At 43.6% G+C, this 18,332-nt stretch overlaps 1 protein-coding gene across 1 annotated transcript; it reads right to left on the reverse strand.

Annotated features, from left to right (window-relative positions):
* Positions 1-4,242: 4,242 nt before the first annotated feature.
* On the reverse strand, positions 4,243-17,164 carry Rexo2 (RNA exonuclease 2). Its single transcript, XM_004666454.2, has 7 exons — positions 16,980-17,164; positions 16,031-16,114; positions 10,862-10,939; positions 10,163-10,274; positions 8,608-8,716; positions 6,974-7,027; positions 4,243-4,687 (listed from the first exon to the last, which is right to left on the reverse strand). The coding sequence occupies exons 1-7, from the start codon at positions 17,124-17,126 to the stop codon at positions 4,558-4,560; spliced, it is 714 nt and encodes a 237-aa protein (XP_004666511.1). The 5' UTR covers positions 17,127-17,164; the 3' UTR covers positions 4,243-4,557.
* Between the last annotated feature and the right edge of the window lie 1,168 nt (positions 17,165-18,332).

Below are 18,332 nucleotides of genomic sequence, written 5' to 3' on the forward strand. Positions count from 1 at the left end.
TTAAAGGCATGCTTCACCACGTCCGACTCATTTTCTTCTTTCTTTTTTAAAAATATTTTTTATTTATTTGCAAAGAGGGAGGGAGGGAAGGGGAGAGAGAATATGGTCATACCAGGGTCTGTAGCCACTGTACTGCAGACTCCAGATACATATGCTACTTTGTGCATTTGGCTTTACGTGGGTACTGGGGAATTGAACCTGGGTCTTTGAGATTGGCAGGCAAGCACCTTCACTGCTGAGCCATCTCTCCAGCCCCCCACCCTCCTATGTCATCTTCAAGTATGAGTGCAGCAGCAGTACGAACATCCATACGGCATGCAACCCGAATCATGTAACTTACCCTGGGTCCCTAGGAGCCCAGCAGGCAGCTCCTGGAGTGCTTCCATTTGCACATGGACACTATTATTTGCTCCACATTCAACCTTCCCAGTCGCTAAGGCTTGTTCCCTTTGACAGACCCATACTTTCTGAATACTAGATTACCAATGACATTCCAACCCATGTGCAAAACTTAACTGGATTAAAGAAAGGGGTGTCCAACCTTCAAGCTGTATGAGGCACAGGATAGCAGTGAGGGATCTTTGCATATATCAGTTGCATAGACCTCAAAAAATGAACTTGGAGCCGGGCGTGGTGGCGCATGCCTTTAGTCCCAGCACTAGGGAGGCAGAGGTAGGAGGATCGCCGTGAGGTGAGTTCAAGGCCACCCTGAGACTCCATAGTGAATTCCAGGTCAGCCTGGGCTAGAGTGAGACCCTACCTCGAAAAACCAAAAAAAAATGAACTTGGTAGATGACAGTGTGGCCCAGAGAAACCAAAATGTTGGATACCCCTGGAAAACCAAGTGACGTCTCAGTCCTGTGTATTCTCCTCGCATGCTAGATGTGAAAGCAGCTGTTGAAAATGCTTGTTGGGGGGCTGGAGAGATGGCTTAGTGGTTAAGGCACTTGCCTGTGAAGCCTAAGGACCCAGGTTCAACTCCCCAGAATCATGTAAGCCAGATGCACATGGTGGCACGTGTCCTGAGTTTGTTTGCAATGGCTAGAGGCCCTGGTGTGCCCATTCTCCCTCCCACTCTCTCTCCTACTCTCTCACAAGTGAATGAAAAATTACAAAAGAAAAAAAGAAAGAAAATGCTTGTTTTCTAGTGGAATAAAGCATTATCACCCCCTATTTTTGCAAAAATTTTGAAAGTATAATAGACCTTTACTCAATAAAGTAAGTACTCAACTACATAGAGCTCTTCATTTACATTTCTACCAGACTATGACTTTATAATGAGCAACAAAAAAACTAAAGGCTTTGAGCCAGGCGTGGTGGTGCACACCTTTAGTCCCAGCACTTGGGAGGCAGAGGTACGAGGGTTGCCATGAGTTCGAGGCCACCCTAAGAATATTAAAGACTTTGTTCAAATATCTAAAACTCAGTTTTCACAACAGATACACAGCACATATCAATAAATACATAGCATAATTGCTGCTGCCCACATTAACTGATAAACAGAACTTTTGCCCTCATCAGTAGATATGGCTTATCCCAGCAGTCACCCATTTTCCATGGCCCCTACTACGAATTTTCAAATTATGAGGCCATTTGGGTGAACCTGGGACACTCCTGCACTGCCACAAGGCAATCAGTATGACAAAATGGCACCTGCATTATGACTAGATGTTCTTTCTTCACAGCTCACACTTAAGGAACACCAATTTTGCCAAAGATCAATTTCTCTGTGGACTTTTCAGGTGCTTTTGTAAACAAAAGTTTTGCAAAGGAGAAAACACAGGCATCTCAAGTCTCACTCTTCTTTCTCATGGCGAAGCTACAGGGAAAAGGGGTCTTTCTTGCCCCCTCAGCGAGCACAGACTGGAGGTTATTCTCACAGCTCTGGTTCACTCACCTCCTGAGCTTAAGGCAGGAGAAACACATCTTGAGGGTCTGAGGAATGTAGTTTGAGGGTAATTACCGCAAACTCAGAACTACCAGTGAGAAGCCCCCACAGCTTGGGGGGTAGGAGCCTTTGCTAAGCACACACACGGAGCATTTTTCAAGCTGAAGTTGTTTTTAAACCAATTTGCATTGCAGCTCATTTCACAGAAATTACTTCTCAGCTTTAGCACTCCCCTGTGAAACTCTTCACACTGGCACTACAAATATAATTTCTTATTTTTAAGCAGAGTTAAAAAATAATGAACTAGTTGCCACACCATCATGTCTTTCTGCAGACCTGCGTGGGGCCAGACGAGCTCACCTCACAGGCTGACAATCATTGTACTAACACCTAAGACAGGATTCATGCCCAGACAGCAGAATTCTGCTAAGTAACGAGCATACATCACAGAGGACAAAAGAAAGGTGGCCATCCTTGTGACAAACACTTAAGGCCAGAAGGTAAAAATTTTCAAGTTTAATGGCATGGCTTCAGCAGTTAAACCGGTATGCCAGCCAGTCCTTTGTGGGTAGAGGAAATCTGGTGGTATTAAAAGCAGTCTCTAGTTGCCAGTGTTTTCATATCTATTCCTGCATTTGAATTTATAACATTCCTAAGGGCTAACAGCAAAACCCATTTTGCTAGCTTTTGGCTGGAAACACTAAGCCAAAACAAGGTCACACTGCTAGGGAAGCTTGTAACAGTCCCCAGCATGATACAATCAAAGGCATTGTGTTAATAAGGTTTTAAAATAATGCTTCAGACACAACTAATCAATCACAGAGCCCTTTTTCAAGTTAAATCCTCCATCAGCTTTAGGTAGCTGTCATTATGGGGACTTACTATATATTCAGCAACTAGCTCAGAACTATAAGACCAGCATTCAATTCAGTACTAACCATTCTTGGAGTTAGATACCATTATTAATCTTATTTTACAGATACTAAAACTGAGACTCAGGTAAATGGGCTTGCCAAAGTCTCTCAGTACATCTGGAGCTTGGATACAAATGAACAAAGTTTAACTTAGAAGCCATTAGTAACTACTAACCAACCCAGCCTTCTAAGACACTCATGTGGGCACATGTCATTCCAGACTAGAAATAACATAGGCCAGGAAAATCGGCAGACTTGTTTTCATGTTTATTAGGCTTGTGGATATAAACCTTAATTTGATTGTATGCACCTTATTTATTTTTATTTATTTAGATTTTTCAAGGCAGGATCTCCTCTAGGCCAGGGTGATCTAGAACTCGCTCTGTAGCTGAGGCTGGTGTACAACTCACAGAGATCCTCCTTCCTCAGCTTCCCAAGTGCTGAGATTAAATGTGCACCACCACACCCAGCCTGAATTTGTTTATATGGTGTAAATCAAGCTAAGAGCTCTCTTTGTACTGTACAGGCAACACAGCTTACCACGTGGAAAAAATGTTGCCCTCATGAAAATATTATAAAATGATTCAAAACCACAACAGAGTGCTCTTTGAATCTGTACCAGCACACACTAGGTCCACACTACTGTGCCTATACAAGAACTATAATAGAAACAGGATGTAATGGGATCATAGATGTTTTCTTTTCCAGGATTTTTTTGAGGTAGGGTCTCACTCTGGTCCAGACTGACCTGAAATTAACTATGTAGTCTCAGGGTGTCCTCGAACTCACAATCCTCCTACCTCTGCCTCCGGGGTGCTGGGATTAAAGGCGTGCGCCACCATGCCCGGCTCCAGTGGTTCTTAATGATGACAGGCAGATCACATCAAGCCTTTCCCAGTTTCAATAGCCCTAAGTGGACATGTATCAGAATGAGACACACTAAGAAATAAGACCAAATGTGTCTACTGCCAATAATGGCAGAAGACTCACCTTGACCTTGTGGTCTGTACCACCTAAACTTAAGAGTTCATATATTCAGACTGAAACCCTTTCTCAGCCACTTACTGGCCATTACATCTAAGGTAGCAAGCTAGCTATGTTCTAGAAACCCAACACAGTGACTGCCTTGTACACACTATCTGGCCAATAAACCTTAGGGCCTAACTACATACTCCTGTTTTCTTACCTGCATTTCTTCAAAGCAGTGAAGAATGATCTGTTCCAGGCCTGTTAAGGAACAGTAAGTCCAAGTCTTCTTTGAACCTAATTCATTAATCAATTTTTGACTCATACAGCAAAAGGGTTAAGTTCACTTCCTGTCCGATGTTAAGAAACTTAACCCAAATGCATTTTGAGACTGTTCACATAAGCCATACACTTAAAGGAAAAGCTACCTTTTCCCAGTGATTAAACTACTAAAGAATAGATGGTACAAAAGGGTTGCATTTCAATAGAACTAGCTTTATTATTTATTTATTATTTATCATTTATTTATTTTTAAACAAAAGAAATGGTCTAAAAGCAAACACAGATAGGTACCAAGGGATGGGCATGACCTGGTACTTACAAAAGAGCTGCTGTATCATAATGGGATCAGCATATTAGGAGAAGCGGTAATGCTGGCTGCTACAGTAACCAGGAGGTGCAAGTGAACTAAAGAGTGGGTGCTCTCCCTAGACTTCAGTATGGAAAAAGAAAGAAAAAACACCAGAGTTGCTTCCAGAGAACTATGCTGTGGCAACATGAGAACTGGCATCAACTCACAGTCTTCTCATTTTCCCCGTTTTCTATAATTTTCCTCTTCTTTTCATCTGTTTTTTTCTTGAAGATGTTATTTCGGTAAAATTGAAGTTCTTTGATGCTTTCACTAATGTCATCAAGTGCCCTACAAGCAAACACACCACACTGAACAAAGCATCTCACGAGGGGGTGGGACAGCATTTTAGAAGCATGTCTTCCTGTAAGCCACGCAGGGGTGAGTTACTTCCCAGGCTACGGCCTTCACCAAAACGAGTGTAACACTGAGTCGAATAACTTCAAGTGGGCTTTTTTTTTTTTAAACCTAATGATTTTTTTAAAATGTAAAATATATGTTAAAATTTTCCTAAACTGTTTCAGAGGAATCCGTTTAAGGAAATAAAGAGAAGTTCAAGTAAGTTTAGGAAAAGCTAGATTAAACATCTCTTTTCTGAAATTCTCTGCAATGCATGCAATAAATCTAATGTGTATTGTGAATTCCTAAGAGGAAGCTGTATTATATACACAGTATTTATAAAACTCACCGACTCCATTGATGGAATACTTAGAATACCCCAGGAACATAGTTAGGAGACACTGCACAGTATTTAATGATGGTGACACACTCACAGCTAACTCATGACTAGCCAGCCATCGCAGCAAACATCAATTATCAGGTCACCGTGGAGGGCCTAGGTCCTCCTGCGGTGAGGGGTGCTAGAAGCAGCAGCAGCCTGTTCACATCTAACTGTCTCTCTTCTCCTCCAGCATCCTGTTTCTCATCTGTATGCTTTGAGGAATCAGGTGGCCAAGACGATTAGAAGTATACAAGTACATCAGTGCACTCTGGCTGAAGGGTGAACAGCCTCTTCTACAGACTCTTCTGCACAAACTTTAGTTCTACAAGTTTTGTGCCAACTACTTCTGTGGCTGAGGTAATAGTGGACTTTCTTTCTAGCTGTTAGGTACATCATAAAGAATTCAAACTAACAAAAACATACGCCTTGCCTAAGTAAAAGGGCATCATCGCCAGGCACAACTGAAATATTTTTTTTTTAATCTGAAATCTCAAAGTACTTTTATAAGCACTGCATGGCAAAACCTGGCCAATCTTGCCATGAAGGTGCATTATCAGTGTCTCGCTGCAGAAATGTCTATCCGTGGTACTCTGACATGCTTCTTCAAACCTCCTAAGAGGCCTAACAATGATGAGTAACACAGGCATGCTTTTAACTTTAACCTCTGAAAATTCTGAAATCTACAAAATCCCACGCCTCGCCCATGTCAGACAGGTATTCTAGACCTGCTGTGCCGCTGCTGAAATGTGCCCAATAAAGCACAAGAGGCGGCCTCCAGCGTGAGGACTGGCCTTTCATCGCATGGGACTGCAGCACAGGCTGAGTAAGTCAGGAAACTCAACGCTAGCCCTAAGACCACCCTCAGCAGCCAACTGCCCCCTCTCCTTTCAGCTCTCATGGTTCTAAATGGCTCAAAAAAAGAAAAAAACATGGGCCTGGAGAGATGGCTTAGCAGTTCAGCACTTGTCTATGAAGCCAAAGGACCCTGGTTCGAGGCTTGATTCCGCAGGACCCACGTTAGCCGGGCGTACACATCTGGAATTCGTTTGCAATGGCTGGAGGCCCTGGTGCGCCCATTCTCTCTCTCTCTCTCTCTGCCTCTTTCTCCCTGTCTGTCACTCTCAAATAAATAAATAAAAATAAACAACTTCTTTTAAAAGTGCAACACTTGATGCCAAATCTTTAACTTCCTGTGTCTAATGTTGCAAACACATACAATGGAAAAGTGAAAGTGTCTACAAATGAATATAAAATGTTCTAATTCCCAATGGCTACATCTGTATCCTCTGAGAAAAGTGTTCCTTTCTAGAATGATTACAAATTGTTACATCATACCTTTAAACCAATTAACCTACCAGTTTTAAAACTGAAGGGATGGCTTAGCAGTTAAGGTACTTGCCTGCAAAGCCAAAGGACCCAGGTTCAATTCTGCAGGACTCACATAAACCAGATGCACAAGAGGGTACATGCATCTGGAGTTCATTTGTAGTGGCTGGAGGCCCTGGCATGCCCATTCATTCTCTCTCTCGTTCTCCCTCTCTTTCTTCCCCCTACCTATTTCTCTCTCTCTTTCTCTCTCTTTAATAATTAAATAAAAACAAACAGTATGGTCTTCTTGGGAATGAGATCTAAAATCCTGAGGAGGATTCTTGGGACTTTCAGGAGAAGCAAGGTATCTTTCTAGCTGAAATAGCTCAGTTGGGAGAGCATTAGACAGAAGAAACTTATCTTTCTAACAGTAGAACTCTACCTTTCCCCAAGGAAGAAGGGAGAGAAGGGGAGGTGATTTTAACCCCTCTGGCATTGGGAATGCATGTATGTCAGAGTGGCAAGAGCTTGGGAGGAGCCCATCTTACCTGTGAGAAGCAGCCTTCTTAGGTGCGAATTCGTATTCTTCTGGATACCAGCGTCTATACACAGTAAAAATGGAACTCTCAAAGGAAACTGTCTCAAATAAACTGAATAAATCTCCTTCAAGTCATTTAAGCATACTACTAAGGGCGTTTGGACTCTGACTCATTCTGCCTCTTTGCCTGTCATTCTCTTCCACTCTTTCTTCTCTTCACCGTAAATGCTCCCCTTGAACAAGATCATCAACTGAAGGGATTCCTACATTTGTATGATCAACCGGCCCTCTCCAGAGTTTCTGTTCTCCTGCCTCACACCTCCACCTAAAAACCCCCCAGACACTTCTAACTGAGCATATATCAAACCGCACACCCTCCCTCCCATCCACTCTTCCCGCTTTCCTTCCATCAGCCACCCAAACTCCCTCAACTTGCAGTGCCAATGGCTCCATACCTCTTCCTTTTCTTTACTCCTGCATTTCAATTTTGAGTGTCATGCTCACTGACTCCTCAGATATTTTATCCCCATGTTCCTCACAACCACCCAACAGGCAGCCATTTTTTCCACAGCTCATTTCTCTGTCTCCAAGTTGACCCAAGGTCTCCTTTCTTCCTGCTACTTCTCTTTCCACCTCCTAACCAGAACAATCTAATCATATCACCCATTCCTTTACTGAAATTCTCTCAAAAGAATCCCATTCCTAATTAGGTAAAAATCGAGCCTCTTTCAGCAAGACATACAAACCCATTATTCCTACCCTGATCAACCTCAAGCTTTGTATTAACCAACATTCAGCAGTAATGAACAATCTGTAATTTATTGCAAAAAAAAAAAAAAAGAGAGAGAGAGAGACAGAGACAGAGACAGAGACAGAGACAGTGTGTGTGTGTGTGTGTGTGGGTGTCATGTATCCCAGGCTGGCCTCAAACTCAATATGTAGTTGAGGACGACCTTGAACTTCTGATCCACTTGCCTCCACCTCCCTGGGACAGCAGCTGTAGGCCATCACACCTGGCTTGTGCAATGCTGGGGACGGAGCCTAGGGCTTTGGGCATGACAGGCAAGAACTCAACCAGCTGAGCCCCATCTCTGGCACCTCGCACACATCTTGCCTTACCTGTCTACTCTGAGATGCTCTCTCATTTAAATGCGGGAAAGCGTCCCCTCTTTATTTCCATATCAATCAAAATGGAACTATACACTGTCAGTTTTCTGACCCCCCCCCCACTCCAGCAGGGAGGAGCTCCTTCCAGAGTACCCTCATGCTCTGCATGCACAGTCCCATTCCAGAAGCCACTGGACAGTTTATGTTTTGGACTTCTTGGCTAACACTGTCAACTCACTAGACTCTGAGCTTTTCATCTTTATGTCCTCCACAGGCAGGCCAATGCCCATCATAGAATGAGCACTCAATGTACATATATATTTGGATTAATGAAATCTGTACTAAGATTTCTGACATTTCTCCCAATCTCAGCCCTAAGGATAAAATCAAGTCCTGAACAGGTGAGGGTGGGATGAGAAAGAGGCACCACCTTGCACCTTCAGTTCCACAGGTCTGTCCGGTTATTTTCCGTCCACACATTCTCAATTAACACATGCTACATGAGGCGACTTAATGGATCCTAAACACAGCCCTTACCTGCACAGTTCTTTAACAGTGCTCACATCAATTATTCTATAATGAAGATGTTTCATGAACTGGGGCATGTATTTGTCAAGAAACTTCTTATCTGCATGAACTGAATTTCCTAGAAAGACATGAATCACACTGCATCTGTGTATTTCTGGTAGTACACAACAGGATATAAAAATTCATAAAATTATAGTTGAAATGGATTTTTTTTAATTCAAACAATTTCTAAAAGCATCTCTAAAGACCTCAATCAGGCTTGAGTATATCAGTATCTAGTCAGTTTAGCCTACAAAAAACTTACAAATGGTCTCATATGGCAAAATGATAAGTGTATCATTCCACACACAGCATACTAGTTACTTTTCAAGATCACACCAGGTATGCAAACGTTTTTTTCCCAGTGCCACAAAATCCACACTACTTACACTAAAAATTTAACTGAATCATATAAGCAGATAGAACTTTATTTACATTCCATATTTTAACAAATCATATTCATGTTTCCATACAGTAATTTATATTGAAAACACTGTAACTTTTCAATAAGAACTTTAAAATAGAAATCAGCCACACTGGCTAAGAATAAAACATTTATACAATATATGCTCTTGTACTTAATACCAAAGTTGTCTCTGTGAACGTTTAGTGTTAGTGACCGTATCAATTTACATACACAAGTGCAAATATACCTTCACAGAAATTACCCTCCTTCTGATAACGCTAACCCTTCAATAATCCTGGTAGAATAGGTCTGATCTCAAAAAATGTCAAATTCACCGGGCATGGTGGCACACGCCTTTAATCCCAGCAGTCGGGAGGCAGAGGTAGGAGGATCGCCGTGATTTCAAGGCCACCCTGAGACTACATAGTGAATTCTAGGTCAGCCTGAGCTAGAGTGAGACCCTACCAAGAAAACAAAGAAAAAAATTAAATTCATGGGAAGAAAAAAAAAAGATAGGTGGAGAGTTTTGATTAACAAACTTGAGATATAATAATTGGTGAAATGCATGAACTTTGATTGTTGGTTCAAAAACAGACATGTTGAGGTACTTCAAATGGGGCTAGGTATCACAGATATGACTTTAATCATTTTCAATGCAATAATGATACTGTGTTACACAAGAAAATGTCTTTATTGTTGGGAGATGCTTGAGGAGGATTTTAGGAATGAAGCATCACAATGCCTGCAATTTATTTTCCAGTGTCAAAAAACAGCAACAACCAAAGAAAAGTAGGTAAAAACCAGCATGGCAAGGGTTAACATCGACTGCATCCAGTGCTTCTGTGCATCTGAATTGTTACATGATAAAAATGGGGGGAGGAATTTTTGCTGAGTTGATCTGCGTTTCTAAGAGCTCATGTCAATTTTCAGGGTATGTCCCCAGTATTCACGTTGCAAACTGTACAAGGAAAGAAACCTGGGACCCAAAAGTAAGGTGTGTGATACAACTCAGGGTAAACAGAAGACGTGGCTGGTCTTGCTGGTCTCGCTGGAACTGCGGTCGCTGGAAGCGCTATAATGGAAGACTATCTACAAGATACACATAGGACTGGATTTTACCTGCAAGTGGACAGAGCCCCGGAGGAGTCTGCTGTCGTACAAAGGACAGAAATTCATACTCTGCCTGCTGCAATGTAATTGTACTCTCCTTCACTGCCTTGGTAAGACCAGACTGCAAGAGAGAATCCCCAGCCCCCACCAGAAACACATGAAGTCAGTTTTCAAAGGTATCCAGAAATGAAACTTCACTTCTAAAATGGGCAAATATAACCACAGATGGACCATTTTTAGAGCTCAAGTTCGAATTGAAACTGCCATCTTTATGCCAATTTTTTCATAAAAGAATCCAAACCAAATAAGTTTTGTTCCTGATTGTTAATAGCATTTCCACACAGTCAGAAAAGATGGTGCTCAAAGTCCATGGATATAATCTCTGGGAAGAAACAGCTATTAACAGGAGAGCAGCATTCCCCCTCCTCTGAGAGCTGAGGTCTAACCTTATCCAAAAGACTGGCTTGAGTAATACTTGACAATCCACAATGCGTTCGCGACAGACTGAACGTAGAAGAGAAACAAGAGGACATTCAGGAGAAGATGATCTCGAGAGGTCCCAAAGATGAAAAGTAAACAAGCAAGCAGTTTCCCACGCTTGCCAAGCAATCTTCCTCTAACCCTTTTACAATACCATCCAACAAGGGCATAGGACTCAGATGTGGGTGCAATCCCCAAAGGAGCAATCTTGTTATTTGGTAATGTTACCTTCCCATGATGCTCCTTACACCAATCTGACATGCTGTCCAGCAACTCATCCGGCTGCTTTATAATCAGGTTGGGACCCTGTGGATGGGAAAGGCTGTTAGTCATCAAGCTTCAGCAAAAGTAACCCTACTTTCAGCAGCAAAGCTTAAGCTGCCTTATGGACTAGAGACATGTAAACAAAGCAGGAGACAAACACCCCTTGCAAAGTCTACAAAGGTCCTCATTCCTTTCAGAACACACACATACAACTGAGAACCAAAATGCCTGTGAGAAAGGATGTGACATTTACCAAGAGTCAGCAAACTACAACCCCAGACTTGAGCTAGTCCTTTAAGGCCAGTGAGCCAAGAAGGATTTTTTATATCAGTAAAGGGGGGTGGGGGAGGAAGAAAGAGAGAGAGAGAGAGGAAAAGAGGGAGGGAGGGAGGGAGGGAGGGAGGGAGGGAGGATGCAGGGAAGAAGGATGCAGCCCTCAAAGCTTTAAAATATGTAGCACCTGGTCCTTTCCAGAAGACGAGCCAACCCCCGATGAGGAGGAGCTCATTGTGAATAGCAATTGTTAAGAGGAGAGACAACTGCAGAGCAGTGTATATAGGCACACTGTTCTATTTATGTTGTTTTGTTGGTACTTTTTGTTTTTGTTTTAGAGGTAGGGTCTCACTCTAGGACAGGCTGACCTGGAATTCACTATGTAGTCTCAGGCTGGCTTGGAAGTCATGGTGACCCTCCTATCTCTGCCTTCTGAGTGCTGGCGTTAAAGGTGTGCGCCGCCACGCCTGGCCTGTTGTTTTGTTTTGACAGCAGATTCCAGTGCAGCCCAATCTGGCCTCCAAGTCACTATGAAGCCAAGGGTGATCTTGAACTTCTGGTTCTCCTGCTTCATCTCCAGAGTGCTGGAGTTACAAGCTTGTGCCACCACATCAGATTTATGCTAGAGATCAAACCTGGGGCTGTGTGCATGCTAAGCAAGCACTCTAACCAGTTGAGCTATATCCCCAATCTCTTACGCTTATTTTGAATATGTACTTATATGTTTATTCAAAATAGGAATAAGACATATGAACTTTGAAAGAAAATAGGACTGGCAAACAGGAAAAAAATTCCCAACAGATTATTACACATTTATTTTGGATAGTGTTACACTATTTAAATTTAACAGTAGTTTTATATTTTAAAAAAAAAAAACTTTTTTTTTTTTTGGTGTTTCGAGGTAGGGTCTCACTCTAGCCCAGGTCATTCACTATGGAAGTCACTATGGAGTCTCAGGGTGGACTTGAACTCACGGCGATCCTCCTACCTCTGACTCCCCAGTGCTGGGATTAAAGGCATGCGCCACCACACCCTGCAAACTTTTTTTTTAAACAGGTAAGTAGTGACATCTAAAAAGGGAGGGGGGGGGACTCAAATTATCAGCTCCATTTAACATAAGATTCAACTGTCAGTCTCTCTGACAGAGGACCAGGAGTAATAGTAGCCTGCTCAGTGACATTAAAGAAAGTTCCCTTAGTTTCTCCTTAAAAATTAAGGGTGGGATGGAGAAATGGTACAGTGGTTAAAGACGCTTTCTTCTAAAACCCACATAAAGCCAGATGTTCAAAGTGGCACATGCATCTGGAGTTTGTTTGCAGTGGCACTATGCCCTGGAACACCCATTGTTTGTTTGTCTGCCTGTCTGTCTCTCCCTGCCTTTCTCTTTCTCTGCTGGCAAATAAATAAATAAATATTTATTTTAAAAAAATGTAAGAACCAAAGAAAAGGGAGGAGTGCCTTTCAGACACAAAGTGGTAGTGGCATCCATGACCTCACAGTTGCTAACACTATCTACACACGACCTGCATAATAGGAGGGAAAATATGATGGCATCCAAATAGAAGGGGACTAGTTGAAAAGAAGACAGTGGAGGGGAATAGGGGAAAAAAGGGAGGGCTTAGGGGAGGGGATTATAATCATGATATATTGTCTATATGTACAGAGGTTGTCAATGAAGTTTTAAAAAAAGATTCTGTCTTCAAATAAATAAATTTTGGGAGAGACACTACAAATCTACCAACCTCTTCTAGATCCCAATTTTGCAAACTAAGGCACACACAAAAAAAAGTCTTCACCACGCATGGTGGTACATGCTTTTTTAATGCCAGCACTTACGAGGCAGAGGTAGGATTGTCCTGACTTTGAAGGCACCCTGAGACAACACAGTGAATTCCAGGTCACCCTGGGCTACGGCGATATCCTACCTTGAAAACACAAACCAAAAAAAAAAAAAAGTTTTCAGAGTAGGGTGCTTCCAAGTAGCAACATTTCCCTCAGACTCATATGTGAGGGAAAAAAAACAACATTTTCCACATAAATGACAATCCAGGTACTTTTATCATTCTTATCCTCATCTGACTTAGCCCACCTACAAACACGCCATTCATGTGCAGCTGGACGGACACACACCCAGCTCTCCTCCAGGGTACCTATCCACAAACTGTTCCCACAAACTTTTGGTCAGTATTTCCTGTTGTCAAGGCTTTAAAGGGAAAACACTTCTTCAGCCAGGGTAAGTAGAGCCGGTAAAATAACGATACTTCACTGTTTACCAACAGTAAATGCCAAGTCAAAAATAAATAAATAAATAAACCACTAAAACTCAGAACTTTCTTTTTTTCTTTTTTGATTTTTCAAGGTAGGGTCTCACTCTGGCCCAGGCTGACCTGGAATCCACTCTGTAGTCTCAGGGTGGCCTCGAACTCTTGAGTGATCTTCCTACCTGTGCCTCATGAGTGCTAGGATTTAAGGCATGCGCCACCATGCCCTGCTAGGGTTTTCTTTACATGTCCCCCCCAACTCCAGGTACGGTCTCACTCTAGCCCATGCTTAATTGGAATTCATTATGTAGTCTAAGGGTGACCTTGAACTCACAGTGATCCTCCTACCTCTGCCTCCCGAGTGCTGGGATTAAAGGTGTACGCCACCATGCCCGGTTTACATAGGGTTTTTAAATTGTTACGAAATAAAGTTTCATGAGTCTCCTCAAGACACCATAAACATATCAGTTCACTTCTCAATGCTTTCTCACCTCTTCTGCCTACTGGAAAAATAAAAAGAAGTCCTAGCCAGGGGTGGTGGCGCACACCTTTAATCTCAGCACTCGGGAGGCAGAGGTAGGAGAATTGCTGCAAGTCTGAGACATCCTGAGACTACAAAGTGAATTAAAGGTCTGCCTGGATTTAGAGTGAGACCCTACCTCGAAAAACCAAAAATAAAAAAATGTCCTAATTGTAGACAAAATTTACACAGCTCCAGTACCATAAAACCTATGCTCTGAATATCTTAAACAAAACTCTCTCTTCCAATAACATCCATACTTGGTTCCTACACTTTAAAAAAAATAATTTATTTATTTACTGAAGAGAGAGTGAGAGAAAGAGGCAGAGAAAATGGGAGTGTCAGTGCCTCCAGCCACTGCAAAGGGAACTCCAGGCACACGTGCCACCTTGTGCATCTGACTTTATGTGGGTGCTGGGGAGTTGAACCTGGCTTAGGCTTTGCTAGCAAGCACCTTAACCACTTAGCCATCTCTCCAGCCCCCCTACAGTTTGTTTTAAATGACTTCAAATACTTCTAACAGTATAAAGAAGTTTTTTAAGGTCAGGGATTTCCTCTCCTACCAATCAGAGGTATCACATTCTTATTAAATGCTTCACAAGTGGCTAAAATGCAACAGGTGTGTTTTGTTTTGCTTAATATTTCAGTTAATAGTATGTAGGGGCTGGAGAGATGGCTTAGCAGTTAAGGCACTTGCCTGCAAAGCCAAAGAACCTTGGTTCAATTCCCCAGTACCCATGTAAACCAGATGCACAAGGTGGAGCATGCATCTGGAGTTCAACTGCAGTGGCTGGAAGCCCTGGTGTGCCTATTTTCTCTCTCTCTCTCTCTCACTCGGCCTCCTTCCCTCTCTCAAATAAAATATTTTTAAAAAATTTTTTAAAGTAGTATGTAGGGCAGGAGAGGTGGCTTAGCAGTTAAGTGCACTTCCTGTGCAAATGTGAGTGCCTGAGGCCTGAAACTGGTAAAAGTTCAAATCTCCGGATCCCACATAAAACAGCTGGGTGTGGCCAGGCATGCCTGTAACTCCAGTCCCCAAAAGCAGAGACCCTAGAATCACTGCAGCCCCCTCACAAAAATCCGAGAACCAGTAAAGTGACTCAAGCTCAAAACAAGACCAGGCAGGAGAGCAACAGTGATGGAGCAAGACACCTGACCTTCCCCTCCGGCCACGGAAGTGAGCACCCCTTGCTGCAGGCACACCCCCCCACACACACACACAAAATAAAATAAAATCCTAATATAAATCTATGGGAATCACACATCCTTGTTGAACAGCCAGCCAGTCCTATGTAACAATGAGTTTCACATCCAACAAATCAACCAACCACAAACAGAAAATACTTGGGAAAAACAATCTGTTCTCTTATCATTCCCTAATAGAGTATAACAATTATTTACATAGCATTTACACTGCATTAGATGATCTAATCTAAATGCAATGATGACAATACTAGATAGGGTTCAAAGAGACAGGAGGACGTGCACAGGCTACATGCAAACGTCACAATCAGTTGATACAAGGACACCTGAACAATGGCCTCCATAGACGAGTTCTGCAGCCAATCCCATTCTGATATTAAGGATTGCATATGGAATTACGCTAAAGTCAATGCCATGACATAACAACATAAATTCTGGCAGTGATCACCAAACCAGATGGGACAAGAGCTGGTTGTCCTTCTGCTTACGAGCACCTTACCGACATTGCCCGGGTTTAAGCAGTAGTTAACTGTCTTGTCCAGTAACTGGCCAGGTGGGCTTCAACAAAGTACCCAGAAACTCTGTGCCAAATGTCCTCATGTATGAAGGAGCATTACTACTAGTACCTACCTTACAGCTGTGAGGACTAAGAATAAATACATGCAAAGCCCTCAGAAAATGACTGCTCATGTTTCTGTAAATTTCTGGCATGACTAATTGAAAATTAACCCAGTTATGAGACAGATTACCTTGGGTCTTAGTACCAACTCTACCATGACCTAGCATATTACGTTGGACTTTCATCTATAAGCTTTCAAGGAAACTGGAAGAAGATTCCCATACTCTAAACAGTACGCGTTATCTAGCATCACCTACTTCAGCCAAAATGTTAAGGTCAGAGTCAGTAATCAGACAGGCCATCTCAATAATCTGGTCCTTCTCAATGTCCAATCCTGTCATCTGCAATAAAAAATAAATAAATAAAAATGTAACACACACAAACGAATCCGTCTTTCTGGCATCTTTTACCCAAGTTTATTTAATAGGAATCTGCTTCAAGCGTTGTTTGTATGCTATGATGAGAAGAGATAATGCTTCTTGGGCGAACGCTCAAAGAATTAAGCATTCTCAACTAGCATTTACCACGGTTTGCTATTTGTCAAAACACTGGTTTCCCCTGCGGGACAGCGCATTTATGGAAAAGTCAGTTCACTACCATCTCTATGTCTATCTCCTTAGTTTACAAAGTTTTCCTATTTATTACAGCACCTGCTATTCATCACCATCTAATGTATTAAGAAACTACTGGCCCCATTTCATGAGGCAAAAACAGGCTGTTGCTAAAAGCAAAACGATCAGAACTGGGTTCGTTCCCAAACTCCGAGACGCAGCGCTCGACGGTGAATGAGCTGAATGCCCAGTTTTCTCTTGTATGGAACGAGGGGTACGGCTGAGTCATCCCCCAAGCCCATCCCGCTGAGCAACCTAGTCTTTTAAGGCTTGGCGAGCGGGGGTGCGGGGAGCATCGCCGCAGTCCCCACCCCCACCCTGGCCCGAGCCGGGTGGCACCAGGGAGCGGAGCAAGTTAACATCTGGGTGGAGATGGGAGCCTGGGGAGAAAACGACTCCTCCCCGGTGACAAGAAACCCCACGTCCCGCAGAGTCGCCAAGCCTCCCGCGTCCCGACCGCGCCGTCCACGCCGGGGGCGGGGGGCTCACTGCACACCTGAGCGCCCGCCCCCGCCGCCCCCCGGGACAGCCTCGGTCCCTCGGTCCCGCGCGTGGCACCGCTCGCCTCCCCGCTCCCCACGTCGCACTCGCTCACCTCCAGGTCCACCCACACCATCCGCTGAGCCATGCTCTCCCCAGCCGCCATGGCTGCGCCGCCTTCGCGGACACCTCGCGCCCCGAACTGCCCACGGCTCCCACCCACACCCCGCAACAGCCTGGAGCCCAGGGAGCCGCCTAGCATCACCCAGCACGAGCCGCCACGGCCCCAGGCTCGCCGCCAGAGCGCGCGCAGGCGCGACGGTCGCTAAACGTCGCAAAGCCGCGGGGAGGCGCAGAGCGAAGACCACAAGTCCCGGCATGCCGCGCGCCGGCTCGCCCTCCGCAGCCTGGGCTCGGCTGCCGAAAGGGCTCACGGGACTGGGAGTCCTGCAGCTGCCCGTCAGCTCCCCTCCCCCGCCACGTGTTTTTCGGATGTTACTGGACGCGCTTGTTTTTCACAACTAAGTTTGCTTACTGGAGCGATTTCCTGAGTTTTGATTAGCTCATAGTGGCGAGATAACTGTTTAAATTTGGCCTAAAAATATTAGGTGTTTATGTAAATAAATCTCCTTATTTGCCCCCCTCCCCCCCTTTTTTAACTTGTCTGCCCCCCTCCCTTCCACATACTGAATATATTTCTCATTTACTTGAAATCTAAGGTGACGTGTTATATATAGTCCTTAAATGGGATCTTGGTTGAGATCACTTCGCATGTATCAAATGTTCCGTGCAAGTTCCTTTTTCTTCATTGGCAAATACTTCGTCCCAGGCTCCTGGAGGGATGTGGGCTGTTTGAGCAAAGTGTTAGGTCTCACCTTACTCCACCCTTAAAACTTGTCAAAGCTAAATTGTGACCCATATAATTTATGCAGCACACTAAATTAAAGCGAACAAAAACGGCTCTGCCTGCTTTGTCATCTGCTTTGATTTTGATCAAAGTATCTTTAATCTCTTGTGACAGCTGCGGTTTCTATCACTTCGCAGTGGAAGTAGCCACCTACAGTATTATTAGGTTCTTGGTGTCAAAATTTGTTCGCCTCTTAAATTTTAGCTATTCAGGCGTGGTGTGGGGGCGCACGCCTTTAATCCCAGCACTGGGGAAGCAGAGTTCAAGGCCACCCTGAGAATTCCAGGTCAGCCTGGGCTAGAGTGAGACCCTACTTGAAAAAAATAATTAGCTATTCAGTAGCAAACACATGTGCAAACGGCAACTTAGTCACAAATGTTACAGGCCTTGAAGTGGATTCTCTATATCGTACTCTAAAAGCTTATATTGCAGGTGATTGCAGAGCTGTGGTCCATGACAGTAACTCCTAGCTAGTGAACTGGTTTTGTCAAACTTGGTTGTCCTGTATTATACTAGTTTTCACTTATTCTTCGTGGTTGCTCTCAACCGTTCTCTTCCAAG

The sequence above is a fragment of the Jaculus jaculus genome, chromosome 3 (genome assembly GCF_020740685.1).
Source record: "Jaculus jaculus isolate mJacJac1 chromosome 3, mJacJac1.mat.Y.cur, whole genome shotgun sequence".
Classification (NCBI taxonomy): Eukaryota; Metazoa; Chordata; class Mammalia; order Rodentia; family Dipodidae; genus Jaculus; species Jaculus jaculus.